At 38.2% G+C, this 13,207-nt stretch overlaps 1 protein-coding gene across 2 annotated transcripts in view; it reads right to left on the bottom strand.

Moving 5' to 3' along the window:
* Window positions 1–13,207, bottom strand: part of glis3 (GLIS family zinc finger 3) — a 37,362-nt gene that overhangs the window by 2,204 nt on the left and 21,951 nt on the right. For both annotated transcript variants that reach the window (XM_036595667.1, XM_036595666.1), the window contains 5 exons: window positions 12,793–12,903; window positions 10,117–10,258; window positions 9,812–9,947; window positions 6,867–7,024; window positions 3,726–3,905 (listed from right to left, as the gene is read on the bottom strand). In XM_036595667.1, the coding sequence (XP_036451560.1) occupies window positions 3,726–3,905; window positions 6,867–7,024; window positions 9,812–9,947; window positions 10,117–10,258; window positions 12,793–12,903 (727 nt within the window). The remainder of the gene's footprint in view (window positions 1–3,725; window positions 3,906–6,866; window positions 7,025–9,811; window positions 9,948–10,116; window positions 10,259–12,792; window positions 12,904–13,207) is intronic.

Raw genomic sequence — 13,207 nt, 5'->3', positions numbered from 1 at the left:
CTAGCCTGCAGTGTTATATGTGTAGATCAATGTTAAATATGTTCTCTCAAACTATTAGGTGTTGGCGGTATTGTAGTTTGTTTACATTTTGTCTAGACGACATTTTAGAATGCATCAATACCATTTTTTTCAAACTAAGTATGAGTAAGTTTTTGGTACTTGTCGCTACTGAGTCTGATACCATACTGAACTAACCTACCTATTTAGAATTAAGTAGTTGTTAGTGCAAATGGGTACAACCTAACTTAACAGTTAAATAATTAAAATCTAGCTGATTTTGAATAAAGTGCATTAGCTAGCTGTGCTACATTAGTTACCTTGGATTGAGCAGTGCTGCAGTGGAGAAGAGTGGGTTTTGTTCTCCATCAGAACAGCCCCTCTGTACAGCTGTAAGTAAAGTATGTTTCATAGTTTTGATCTTCATTTGTCTCTTTCAACAACAGTCTCTGTAGCACAGCAACAGCAATAATCTCATCCTAGGCTAATGTGAGGAGCTCATGTTTCGTGTTGTAATATTTTTATATTCACAGACTCACACTGTATGAAACTCTCGGTCCAACTGACATGCTATTTGAAACACAGTCTCTACAGACCGCTTTGTCTATGGACAGTTTTAAATAAAGCTGTTTCATTCAAAACAATTACTACTGAGTATTGAGCAAACACGCTGAGAAACTGAGCAGCTCAGCTAACCACATTTTACTGCCTTGTACACGGTAGGACAATACAGTCTCTCTAGAGCCTATTGTAGACAGGTTAAAAAATCAGTATTAACGTTTAAACCTTGCAATTCTAGTCAGTCAAATGGAGTGAAGTCAGCATAGACAGACTTTTCATCTGTTTTGTTAGTGTGTATGTTTCCACCTGTACTGGATAAGCGATTGTATTTCTTGGCAAGAATATATCAGATTGTTTGAAGCGACCAATGGCTTTGTGTCTGACCTCCATGGAGTCAGCAACTCTGACCCTCATTTACTGCCAGCTTGAGTCATTTGTTCATTAGCACTCTACACTCAGCTTATGTCACATGGTATCAGTTGGTATTGGATGTTAGTATCAGTGAACTATTATAAAGTCAAGTACGAGTAAATGAGCACAGTATCAGGCTGATACCCGACCCCAGTACTGGTATCGAGGCGTCCCTAGTTTTCAGTGTAGATATCCTGTTTTGCAATGCAATACTTCAAGTGGTAGCATTTTTACACAGCAGTGCCAGATCGGAGTTATTTTTTATTGCGGAATACATAGGCTTTTTTTTTTAATCAGTTTTTGTGCACCTTTAAATACGCTAGAACCAGCCTGACATTACATTTTGCCAACATTCTTAAAAATAAAGGTTCCAATAAGTGTTCTTAAGAGCTTTGACATATAATAACCACTTTGCTTCCCTAAAGAACCTTTTACTAAATGACATTCAGGCATGAAGAACCCTTTTTAAAAAGCTCTGCATAATGCCAAGATTCTATACCAATTAAAGGTTTTCCTGGAACTGCACATCCCAGCCATTTAGGAACTATATGCAAATCAAACTGCGCATGCTAATTTATTTGGACAGGCAGAGACATGTACATTAGCATATCTAACACACACAGGTGAAGTCTTTTATTCACTAACGCGTGTCTTCTGCTCCTAGAATTAATCAACATAAGGTATAAGCTGTTTTGTATTTGTTTTAAACACAGGGTGATGAACGCTTAGGCTGTATTGTTTTTCTTCATTTCACTGTTAATCAGAATGTGTTGAACGAGGTTATGTTGAACGCATTTCCTTATTTGATTTATTAAACATTTGAAGAGCTTTGTATTGATCAAAAAGAGAATTCAGACCTGTTAATCTGTAAAATATGAATGTTTTCTGTATTCAATTCTATAAACATTTAATGGCAGATTTACTAACATATTGCGACATCACAAACTCTGTTTTGGCCATGAAAAAATGGCTGTCGCAATTTACTAAACAGGCACAACATTTAGTGACCATAATAAGATGAAAGGGTGGTCACTGCACTTTTGCACTTTTGCTTCATTACATATGCATTTATAGGAGGTTCCTTCTCAATTTGAAAAATACTGTGAGGAGATTATTATAATGAAGCACCTACTCTAATTCACCAAGACTGATCACAAATGTGCACAGCTTAACATCTGTGAAGAGCTCATCTTATTTTTGCTACTATAGTAATTGTTTGCGGTTAGAGAAAAATAGTTTTTCAAAAACATTTATTTATTTTCAACAGAAAAAAGTCTGTAAATGTCTGTCATCTCACGTTATTCTTAATGTAATGAGGGGAAAAAAAAATTACAACAAATTGGTTTATAAAAATAATGTTTTAATCTGCTATTTCCTAAAACATTGTGTATTTTTTTACAACACTGTTTATGTTTTGCCTCTCCTTTTCCAAATGATTGTTAAAAGTACATACTGGAGATCCCTGCTTTACTAAAGCTACTCCATTGTCATTCCTTCATGTTGTGGCTTCCGCAAGTGCTGTGGTTTAGGTGCACACTGTGGCAGAAATGTCACTGCTGTTGTTGGATGTACTGCACATAGGTAAGAGTTTACATTCCCAATCATGCAGTTCTTGATTGACTGAGTGCACTCAGAGAAATTAAACAGGGATTTTATATTATCACCTGATGAACAAACTCAAGTTCAGCTCATCCACCAGCCGAAAATGAATCAAATCAGACAATAATTTTTTTTTTGCATTACTAATTATTTTGACTGTAGTCAAAATCTCGAGAAATAAAGAAATCAAGAAGTCATTATTTCAACCAAATGAGTCACAGTGTGAACCTGAACCAAAGATACATCTAAACATATTGTGCTGGTCATATGTCAATAATGAAGTTGCACTGTGTTAATCGTGTGGAAGTTCTTGGTAGATCACCTGCCAAATTCAAACAGGATTATTCAAACAGAACGCGCTCGCCATCGGCACGTTTGCCTTCGTTTTTTGAGAAGTCTGAAAATGATGTTCATAGAATTTGTGAATAATAGTTGTGAATAATAGTGGTGGCATTTTGGGGTCACTAAGTCTCCAAAACTACAATCAGAAGCCACTTCCATGCCAACAAACTAGTTAGAAAGCATGTCAGAAAAAAGCATTTTCTTTCATTGAACCACAAACGTAAGTGCACGGAGTTTGCTAAACAGTATTAGAGCTGAAACAAAGTTCTATTGTCAGATGAGCCAAACATAGAGATTTGGGCAACAAACACTCAAGGTGGGACTGGAGTAAACACAATGATGGTTACAAAGAAAGGAACCCCATCCCAACTTTTTAGTTTAGTGGAGGACCTGTGATGGGGCTGTTTTTTCTCTAAAGGTTTTGAGAACCTTGTTAGGATACATGGCTTCATGGACACCATGAAGGTAGGTTAAGATTTTAAATGAAAATTTTGAAAATCTGGCTGCCTCTGGTTGAATCTTCCAGGAAGACAAAAAACACATTCACACAAAAAACGATTCAGTTACCACAGAATCAAGCTTTTGACATGGTCTTCTCAGCCCCGTGACCCAAACCCCCATTTAAAACCTGTGAAGTGGGCAGTAGACAACAGTCCAAATGACAGGACCTAGGACCCTGGAAGATCTGGACAGATTCTGAACTTTTTACCCATCTTTACCAAGGAGCAGACTGTATGTCCAAGCCAAGAACCATTTAGGAACCTTTATTCTTAAGGGTGTGGTGTTTGTGTAACACAGTATGAGCGATTCTGCACCTGTGATGCTGGACAGAGCTCTGTGGATCAGGTCAATTTCCTGATGAGTCGTGACTGAGGGACCCAGACTGTCCTCAAAACCAGCCAAATGCATCATGGAACAGGAGGATATCTGCTTTGCTGTCTGTGGTGAGTCACTGTACGAAGGGGAGCACACCGTCTGGCCATGACTGGGAAAACCTGAGGAGTTTGCCAAAAACACACACACAGAATAGGTTTTGGTCATTAACCGCTTAAATTCCCAAGCATATTACATCCTAAGGCTTATTATTCTGCAATTATATGGAAAAAATGCTGACTGCCCGAGTTATTCCTGTAATAAAAGTAAGGACTGGTCACTTCAGTGAATGAAATACGTTGTTTTTTCAGATATGAGGATGTAAAGCTTTGTTTATGACAATTATTTCTCAATGTATCTAACCACACCTCCTGCAGTGCCTCTCGTATAAGCAAAGCATGGTGTGGAATGTGATCTGATATTTACTTATAGCAAGACGGTGAGCTTGGAAAACATTGGGAGCAGCCGCACACAATGCAAGATAAGCTCTGCATTAGACAGATCTATTTTTGACTTTGCCTAACAGACAGCCATCTGTTGCTCCTGAAATGGAAGTACAGATTCATGAATCATTCAGCTGGACTTCTTCCCTGGCAGTATAGTCAATATGCATCAGTAGCACTGACTTACATATGCATTTGGTTTCACCTCACTGCAAACACCACCCTCAGTTGTTGAGATATTGTGTCTGGATGTGATGTAAATCAGAGCAAGAAAATGTAAGTGAAATAAACCACATAAAGAGACACACTTGCCAAAACGAAAGCTTAACCATGTCTACATCTGCTAAAAACATTCTCACTGGCATCCTACAGTGGCAGTGATATTTTCTGCTTTAAAGGTTAGGAAACCCTCCCGATGATGTGTCTTGAAGGTGAGGGGAACATTTAAAAAAAACTACAACTGCTTTTATTATTATTTTTTTAGCTGGTGAATATATTAGGAAGCCAGATAGCTGATATTACTGCTAGGAGGCCGAGTGTCTTACTGCAGTAACTATCTTCAAATGCTTATTACAATGGGGAGAATGTATCAGTCAAATGACACAACTGGCCTGTCAGATGAAGAGGACAACAAGCTAAAAGCTAAAGTTAGTAAGGTGGTTATCTAGATATCTCACCTTTGGTTCCTTTTCTCTGGCTGAAAGGGTGAAAATCTTTCTCAGGCCTCTGTTGTGTTTGTGCTGAATAAAGTTAGAATTGCTGCTTTCTGTACTTTTTTAAGCTGTTTTCTTTTGTAGGCTAGCAGTCAGAATTGGCTGACACCACAGAGATTGCCAATAGTTGTATGATGTATTTGTGTAATGCATGCTGGGTATTGTAGTAAGACCGCAGATGAACGGAAACATGAAAACAAAAGCTCTTTCAAACCAATGAAGCTGAGAGATACAATGCTGAGCTACAAAATGCTGCAAAACTCAACAAATAACATATTGCTGTGGTCAGAACAAAACCTTATATCTCCAAAATAGTAACTTTACAGGAGAGGAAAAAAACATACTTTACTTTTAATGTAAGTCAATGGAACCAGACATTTTTTCAAATAATTTTGGGCCACTTCTTTTGGTCCATTCATCATGAAATGTACACACAATGTAAAGGGCAACAAGTACTGATTTTGTCAAAAACTGAAAAACGACAAAAATGGAGACACAAGTTTTGTTCCAACAGCAGTGATATTAAACTCTAGTTTTAGGCCAGAATGCTCCTTCTGATAGGGTGATAGGGCCCATAAATGGCTGCATATTTCAATTCCTCTCACTCATAACTGCATAACGCATTAGTACTTCATATTAGGTTCACAGTAGTTACTGAGTAATTTGTAGTAGTCACTGAAAAATAAGCCTGTAGTTTAAGCTGTTAATATTAGATAAACTGCATATTTACAGCAGGGGCGAAGCCTACATATGCACCTATCTGTCCAAAAGTATTCAGACACTCCTTTTGTGTTCTCTAGAGTTATTAATCTCCATCCAATACCTTTGGGATGAGTTTAAGTGGTGTTTGTGATCCAGAACTAACCATCCACTAAACATCAATACCTGACCTCATTACTGCTTTTGTGTCTGAATGCAATCAAATCCTCAAAGCAATGTTCTAACATCTAGTGTAAAACATTCCCAGATGAGCACACAAACATTTTATATACACACACACACACACACAAACATATATATATATATATAGTATTATGAAAAATTCTTTTTAAAAATGACTTAATGAGATTCCAATGTGCATGTGAACATTACATGCATATAATACTGTGTAAAGGTCAGAAACCATTTTTCTTTTATTTAGTTTCTGGTCCAAACAGCCATTTAAATGCATCTAAATTAGCTTGGAGAAAAACCACAGAGATAATGTGACCCCTAAAAACTGTGCAAGACGTGGTAGATGAACCCCCCATGAGATAAACAGTACTTAAAACTGTCATCATTGAGACAGAGAAAATCAAGTTCCACCGTTGCTTCAGATCTTAAAAAATTGCCCTGTGTTCCCTGTGTGAGAAGACAACTCAACACTATGGGTCTTAAAGGAAGTCTCGCTGTTAAGAAGCTCTTACTGAGAAAAAGAAATTTGCAAATGAATCAAAGAAGCTGCTGGTGTTCTCAGAACAACTGACTGGCCACCCCAGAGTCCAGACCTCAACATCACTGAATGTGTTTGGGATTAATTGGTGAGAAGCAGAAAATGCAACGTGAACTTTGGAGGTGTGGAAAAATACTGAAAGCAAGTCTCCTGAAAAGAATGGAAGCTGTAATAAAGGGAAAGTGTGGACACACTAAATACTGAAAAAATGAAATTATATTTAGTTTTTGAGGCTTCCGTGTCATGTTCTGTTAAATATTTGTCTTTTTATGATGCTAAAAAAAATGAATAGCTTACTTAGTGGTCTTTTCCACTGTAAATTAAACAAATGAAAGGTGGTCTCTGACTTGTACAGTACTGTACGTATTGTTCTAGCTCACGTAATGGCACAATGGTGTGACTAAAAAAGCGCTAAAGTAATTACAGGCTATTATTAGCCAATAAAGTGTCTATGTTTATTACAGTAAGTAAGTAATGACTAACTGTTGGACATACCATCCTGGTGAGGAGGGAGGGATGCTGTGGAGTGGTCTGAGTATCTTGGAATTCTGCTGGTCTTTTGGGCTGCCACCATGTGGTGATGTGAGTGGGCTACTGAAGAAGGTTGGTGGGCTGGCCTGGAGTTTGGCTGTTGTGCTGCAGGGGCATCAAACCTAATATTTTGCACAAAGAGAAGAATTACCTTCACCAAAGAGTGTTGTATCTTCATAAGTCTGATGATCCATAATTAAAGGTTGGCTTATATGGGACAAAAATATAAAAAGAATAATTATCCCTTTCATTCATCACATAGTCTACAGCTTTTATTAGCAAGCCCTAAAAGAAACAGGGGATTTAATGGAAGTAACAACTACATCTAAACTGTGAGACCGGATCAGAAAGACTACACTTTATAGAAAATCATGGGGAAAGAAAAGAGGCCACAAGGATTTCACAACTGATTTAACACAAAGAGAGGTAATTACAGCAGGCCGCTTGCCTTGGACTTTCATAGTATTTTTCCGATTCTTTGAAGCACTTCGTGGATTTCAGCTTCCCCTCTGGTTGGCGGCTATAGCGTCAATTAATGCAGACTCTTAAGACCAATGAGGCAGAGCCGAACTTGCTCTTACTAGCCAATTGTCTTTGTGGATTCCTGTGGTGCGCTGCGCGCCTACCGCTGCTATTGGAACAATTGCGGGCAGCGCGTAGCCATGAGCATCTGGCTCCAGCATTGCAGAGACGGTTCCCTCTGCCCTTTGAAGTGTAGCACTGAAGGAATGGGTTTCTATGGGCCGACCGTGCGACAGTGTCGCTGGCAATCCAAAACTGTAAACCTCTTCCCAAATGCTTTGCCATAGCAGACGTGTAAGACTCACAAAGGCCCATTGGTGCCTTTCACAAGGAGGGAAAAATGGCGCTTTATTTTAATCAGATTATTTCAACTATGAGCTTACAGCCATAAAACCATGACAACCAATGTTCAAGGACTTATTTGTTGCAGATCAGAGAAAAAGAAAAAGAGTGTTGGAGCATTTAAATCAGTCATAGCAACCTGCTCTGCCAAGGTGAACTCAAAATGAATGCTAACTAAATAGCGATTCAGTCCACGGCAGGTTCCTGCATTGAGAGCAGACCAAAACATAGAATTTGGGGGAGAGGGGAGAAACATACTGCATTGATGAGAATGGCAAAGGATTATGCGGACCAATTCATCACCCTTTGCAAAGAGACACAGACACAAGCGTATAGAAGTAATGCCAACTTAATGTGGTGGCTAGCGTTTCTCTGTCTGGGCTGATCTGTGCTTTTGAAGGAGCACAAATGTACCTTCATTTTCTCTACTTATACATGAGAGTTAGCATGAGCTGTCTTTCTTTTCTCACACTTCTTTTTTTTAACTTTCTTTCAGGCTTCCTGTGAACCAGCGACCAATTTTGGGCCCAGCAGGAGCCCTTGGGAGGAATAGGACTACCGCGGTTCTCAGGGTACTCGATTAAAAAGCTTCATTATAATTTACTGTAATGGTCACCATGAAATAAAGTGTTCTCTTTCCCCTGTTAGAGACAAGTCGGTGAATAAATGAGAGAATTGTGCAGGATTCAAATCCATTACACATTGTTTTGTCTGACACTGACAATTTGTTTGTGGTACGGTTGGAATATTAAGTTTAAACAACCTTTTACAAGACATTAAGCCTTTATACTTGAGCTCAGGCTTCTCTGGTCTCAGTTCTCACATTCAACATATCATATAGCATTTTTATCAGAACAGAACAATTATAGAGAAAGACATCATTTATTTAGTTCTGGTTCTTCATTTGCACACATTGAATTCACAAATAAATCATCGTACCTGATCATTGTTTTTGTCTCAATTTCCCCTTAATGTAGTCATGGCCAACTCCCACCTGTTGGCTATCACCAATGCTACGAAGCTAGGAGGGTGAAGCCTAGCACATTCTTTTTCCAAGACATGTGAAACCCTCCTGTATCGTTTCAAACAGCACAACACACTTGGTATAGAACTGCCAATTCTGTTACATCAGTTTACAGACTCCTGTGTTGGCTATTATGGGGGAGGAGAGGGACATTCTACCCACCCATAGAGAGAGCAAGACCATGTTATACTTTCTTTGACTCCCAGCCAAGGATAGCTGTGGCACTCGATCAAACTCATGATTTCCTTATGCTGAGGGGCATCATTTAGGCAACTGCACCACTCAGGAGACAAGTTTTTGCGTTTTTTCCCCCAATTTATGGTGCATTTTGTGTGTTACAAATTGCTCACAAACCACATAAAAACCAATATCATGATACTAGCAGTTATAAGATATAATATAGAGGGTAAACCGTTTCAGAAAAAATGTTTCAGTCTGGAGTTCAATACCGTGCCTGGCCAAGCACAATATGCTGTATCAGTAAGAGTCCTTGGGCAAGACTCCTAACACTGCAGTCATATGCAAGATTAAATGTCTTCTTGATTTTCTAAGAGAAAATAAGTTAACACATCCTCTACAGGGAACTCAAATAGGGAATTTTTTGCAAATGTTAGTGCACAATTCCAATTTATTTGATGAGTTTAACATATAGGATAAAAATAAAACACAGGCTACATTCAATATTTTATTTATTTTTTGTTAGATTCAGCAAATAAAAAGTAACTGAAAAGCAAAAAAACTTAATTTAATCAGGGCTTAACTTTTGCATACGACTGTATACTTGCCAACCTTTGTAACATGATTACATAGAACGCTGCTCTGGATAAGAGCATCTTCCAAATGTATAAATGCAAATTGAACATACTGTATATTGTAAAAATATTTTCAGGTATCGTGTGATATTTTTGCCACATTGCTACCCACAACTATAGGTATAGAAATATTAACTTTTATTCTTTATTTGGTTGAGATGTCCCATCAAGAGACATTTTTGAAAGACAAAAAGCTGTAAGACGAGTACCTGCTGTTGGCTGGAGGTAAGGGAGGCAGTGGGTGATGGGAGCTGCTGGGAGGGGGATGAGCCTGGCCTACTGCTGGACACTGCATGGGGTTCTGTAGACTGGTCACTTGGCTGGACTGGTCGAGGGAGAACATGCCTGACACACAGACAGAAAAGAAATGAAGTGCCTACCCATATGAGAATGGAACACTGGAACATGTTGTAAATATATTACAAAATCTAAATAAAATATGTTGTATTTTTCATTTTGATATGGGTATTTCATGGAATGTTTGAAGCGTCTTATGTCGGTAGCAGCAGTGTACCTGTATACAGGTCAGTGGCTAGACCAGGAGACTGGCACAACTTGCTATCAACTACATCCAATGGTGACAGGCTGTGTTGCAAAGGCTGTATAGTTAAACACTCTGAGAGTCCGTCTTGGTAGTGCTCTGTGCTGGATCTCAGCTGTTTAACAGAAAAGAGAATACAATGAACTGTAATCACATTAGCTCACAGTTATAACAGTTGTGGTTCCTAATTTGTGTAAGTAGCTTTGCTTAATGGATTTTAATCAAACTGCTGTTTGAACAAATATGAATTCCTCTTTAGAGCTAAGTATGCAACGAGAGCAATTAGCCTGATGATTTTCCCTGGTGGACATTAATTGACCCTTAGCAGGAACTATGGACATTAGACTAATACACATAGTGAGAATGTTTTTAATGCTGCTTTTAAAACTAGGGCCTGGGGCTTTGTTAAGGGGCTGTTTATATATATATTTATATACACAGTGCTGTGAAAAAGTAGTTGCCCCTTCCCAATTTCTTCTACTTTTGCATATTTGTCACACTTGAATGTTTCAGATTACCAAACTACTTTTAATTGGACAAAGACAATTAATATAAACACAAAATGCTGTTTTTAAATGATAACTTCATTTACTGAAGGAAAAATGCTGTTCAGCCCTACCTGGCCCTACATGAAAAAATAATTGCCCCTTCTGCTACTAAATCAACCAGTTAAACAATTTTTTGGGTTCAATTTCACCAGCCACACCCAGGCATGATTACTGCCAGACCCGTTGAATGTAAACATCACTAAAATAGAACCTGTCTGGCAATGTAAAGCAGGCTCGAAGATCTCAAAAAGCAGCACATGATGCCATATTTTAAAGAGATTCAAATACAGATGCGAAACAAAGTCAGGGATATCTACCAGTCTGGAAAAGGTTACAAAGCCATTGCTGAGGCTCTGGGACTCCAGCAAACCACAGTGAGAGGCATTATCCACAAATTGAGAAAACTTGGAACAGTGGTGAACCTTCCCAGGAGTGGCCAGCATACCAAAATTCCACCAAGAGCGAATCAACCACTCATCCAGGAGGTCACAGAAGAACCCAGATGAACATCTAAAGAACTGCAGGCCTCACTTGACTGAGTTAAGGTCTGTGCAAACAATTCCATAATAAGAAACTGTGGACTGATGAGTCAAAGGTGGAAGTTTTTGGAAGACATGGGTCCCGTTATGTCTGACATGGGTCCCCATTACATCTGACATCTACAGCTAACACCACAAATCACCATAAGAACATCATACCAACAGTCAAATTGAGTCGAGTGGCTGAGTTAAAGTCCTGACTTGAGTCCCATTGAGATGCTGTGGCAAGACCTTAGACAGGCAGTTTATGCTTGAAAACCCTCCAATGTAGCCAAATTAAAACAAAGAAGAGAGGCCAAAATTTCTCCACAATAATGCAAAAGACTGATCGCAACGGGGGCAATTACTTTTTCACAAGGTTGATGCAGGTTTTGAATAAATCTTCAATCTCAATAAATCTTTAATAAACGAAATGATCATTTAAAAAGCTGCATTTTGTGTAGCGTTTTTGAGCTGTGCTCAAAACATTGTTTAGTGACGACGTGGGATGTGGAATAATTTCTTTTGATATAATAAAAATTAAGATATAGGGTCACTCATAACAAAGGATTTTAGTCTAAAGATCAAGTCAGTTAAAAGTCCGAAATGTGTTTTCAACTCTGACTTTAAACCAATTTGTTAGAATGAATGTTAGAATTTGTATTTTTTGCAGTTTTACATGAGAAAAAAAGACATAAAATAGTAATTGTGCATTGAAATGTGCAGAAGTGTGTTCCCTGTAGAGTATTGTTAACTTATTTTCAAAATAAAATAAATAAAATCAGTATATAGACAGACACGATCTTTTCACTGATACCTCTAATGCCATGTGTTACTGATACATCCAAAAACCCAGTTCTTCAACTAATCTCTGTTCAACATAAGCTACATCTACAGTGTGTGTATATATATATATAGTCTGGCAAATACGATGTTGTAGCGCTCATGTTAGAATTTATGCTGGCTATTTTAATCACATTAGTGACATTAAATGCATAAAACAGATGCTACACATATTTTCTGGCTATTTTTTCCCTCTTCCAGTGAAGAAGCAGCACACCGTAAGCAGCGGTATCTATGGTGATGTGATTTGTTTTTGTTGTGTGATAATGAGTACAGCTCCTACACCAGTTACAAGTTTACCAGTTTTATCAACAACACTCTTATAAAATGTTGTATGTTATGTATCATAAGCACATGATGGCATATGTTAAAAAGTATTTATAAGGGAAAATGATGCTGGATTTTTATCATTTATTAAAGGGCCTCAGGTTGGTTTGTAGAGAAATAACGTCTTAAATGATGTATATGATCAGTAAACATTGCACAAAATTGCACATGTGCACTATATGGTATATTCTATATTGTATGCACCTCATTGTATGATGGGTATTTGCTTCTTGGTTAATGGTGCTAAGAAGGATCCTCTGGTAGAGAATTTCATTGAACAGTAAAACTCATTACTGTGCATATGACTATAAAGGATTTCATAGTCTTCTATATATTCTATATTACTCATACATTTGAACTGGAACGTATGCAGTGCTGAGGTGATAGTAAAGTAATGCTCCACTGACTCTCACCTTCTTCCTGGCCTGCTGCTCCTTGGTGGAATGTGATTTGACATGCTTGCGCAAAGAGCTTGGATCCGTGTAGCGCTTCAGACACCCTTGAATCTGACACGCGTACGGTTTCTGCACAGATAGAAACACACAGGTAGCACTGCGGTATTTTCAGAAGTGCACCTGCACCAGCTTCTTTGTGGCGTCTTGTGTGGGTGGGCTGGAATGAGGATGTTAGTGGAAATGACGGGCTCACTGCATTCTCAGAGTCTTTTTTTCATAGACTACGGCTGCACGATTATTTTGCTCAGCATTGAAATTGTGATTATAACAAAATGAACAAAATACAGTAGATTTATAGTGCTGCAATTCTAGATCAACAGTAAACAACCATTTCTTTCTTAATGTTGTAGTCAAGATCAGGACCAGCTTAAGG

Source organism: Colossoma macropomum, unplaced genomic scaffold (genome assembly GCF_904425465.1).
Source record: "Colossoma macropomum unplaced genomic scaffold, Colossoma_macropomum, whole genome shotgun sequence".
NCBI lineage: Eukaryota > Metazoa > Chordata > Actinopteri > Characiformes > Serrasalmidae > Colossoma > Colossoma macropomum.
This window is presented reverse-complemented; position numbering and strand designations above follow the sequence as displayed.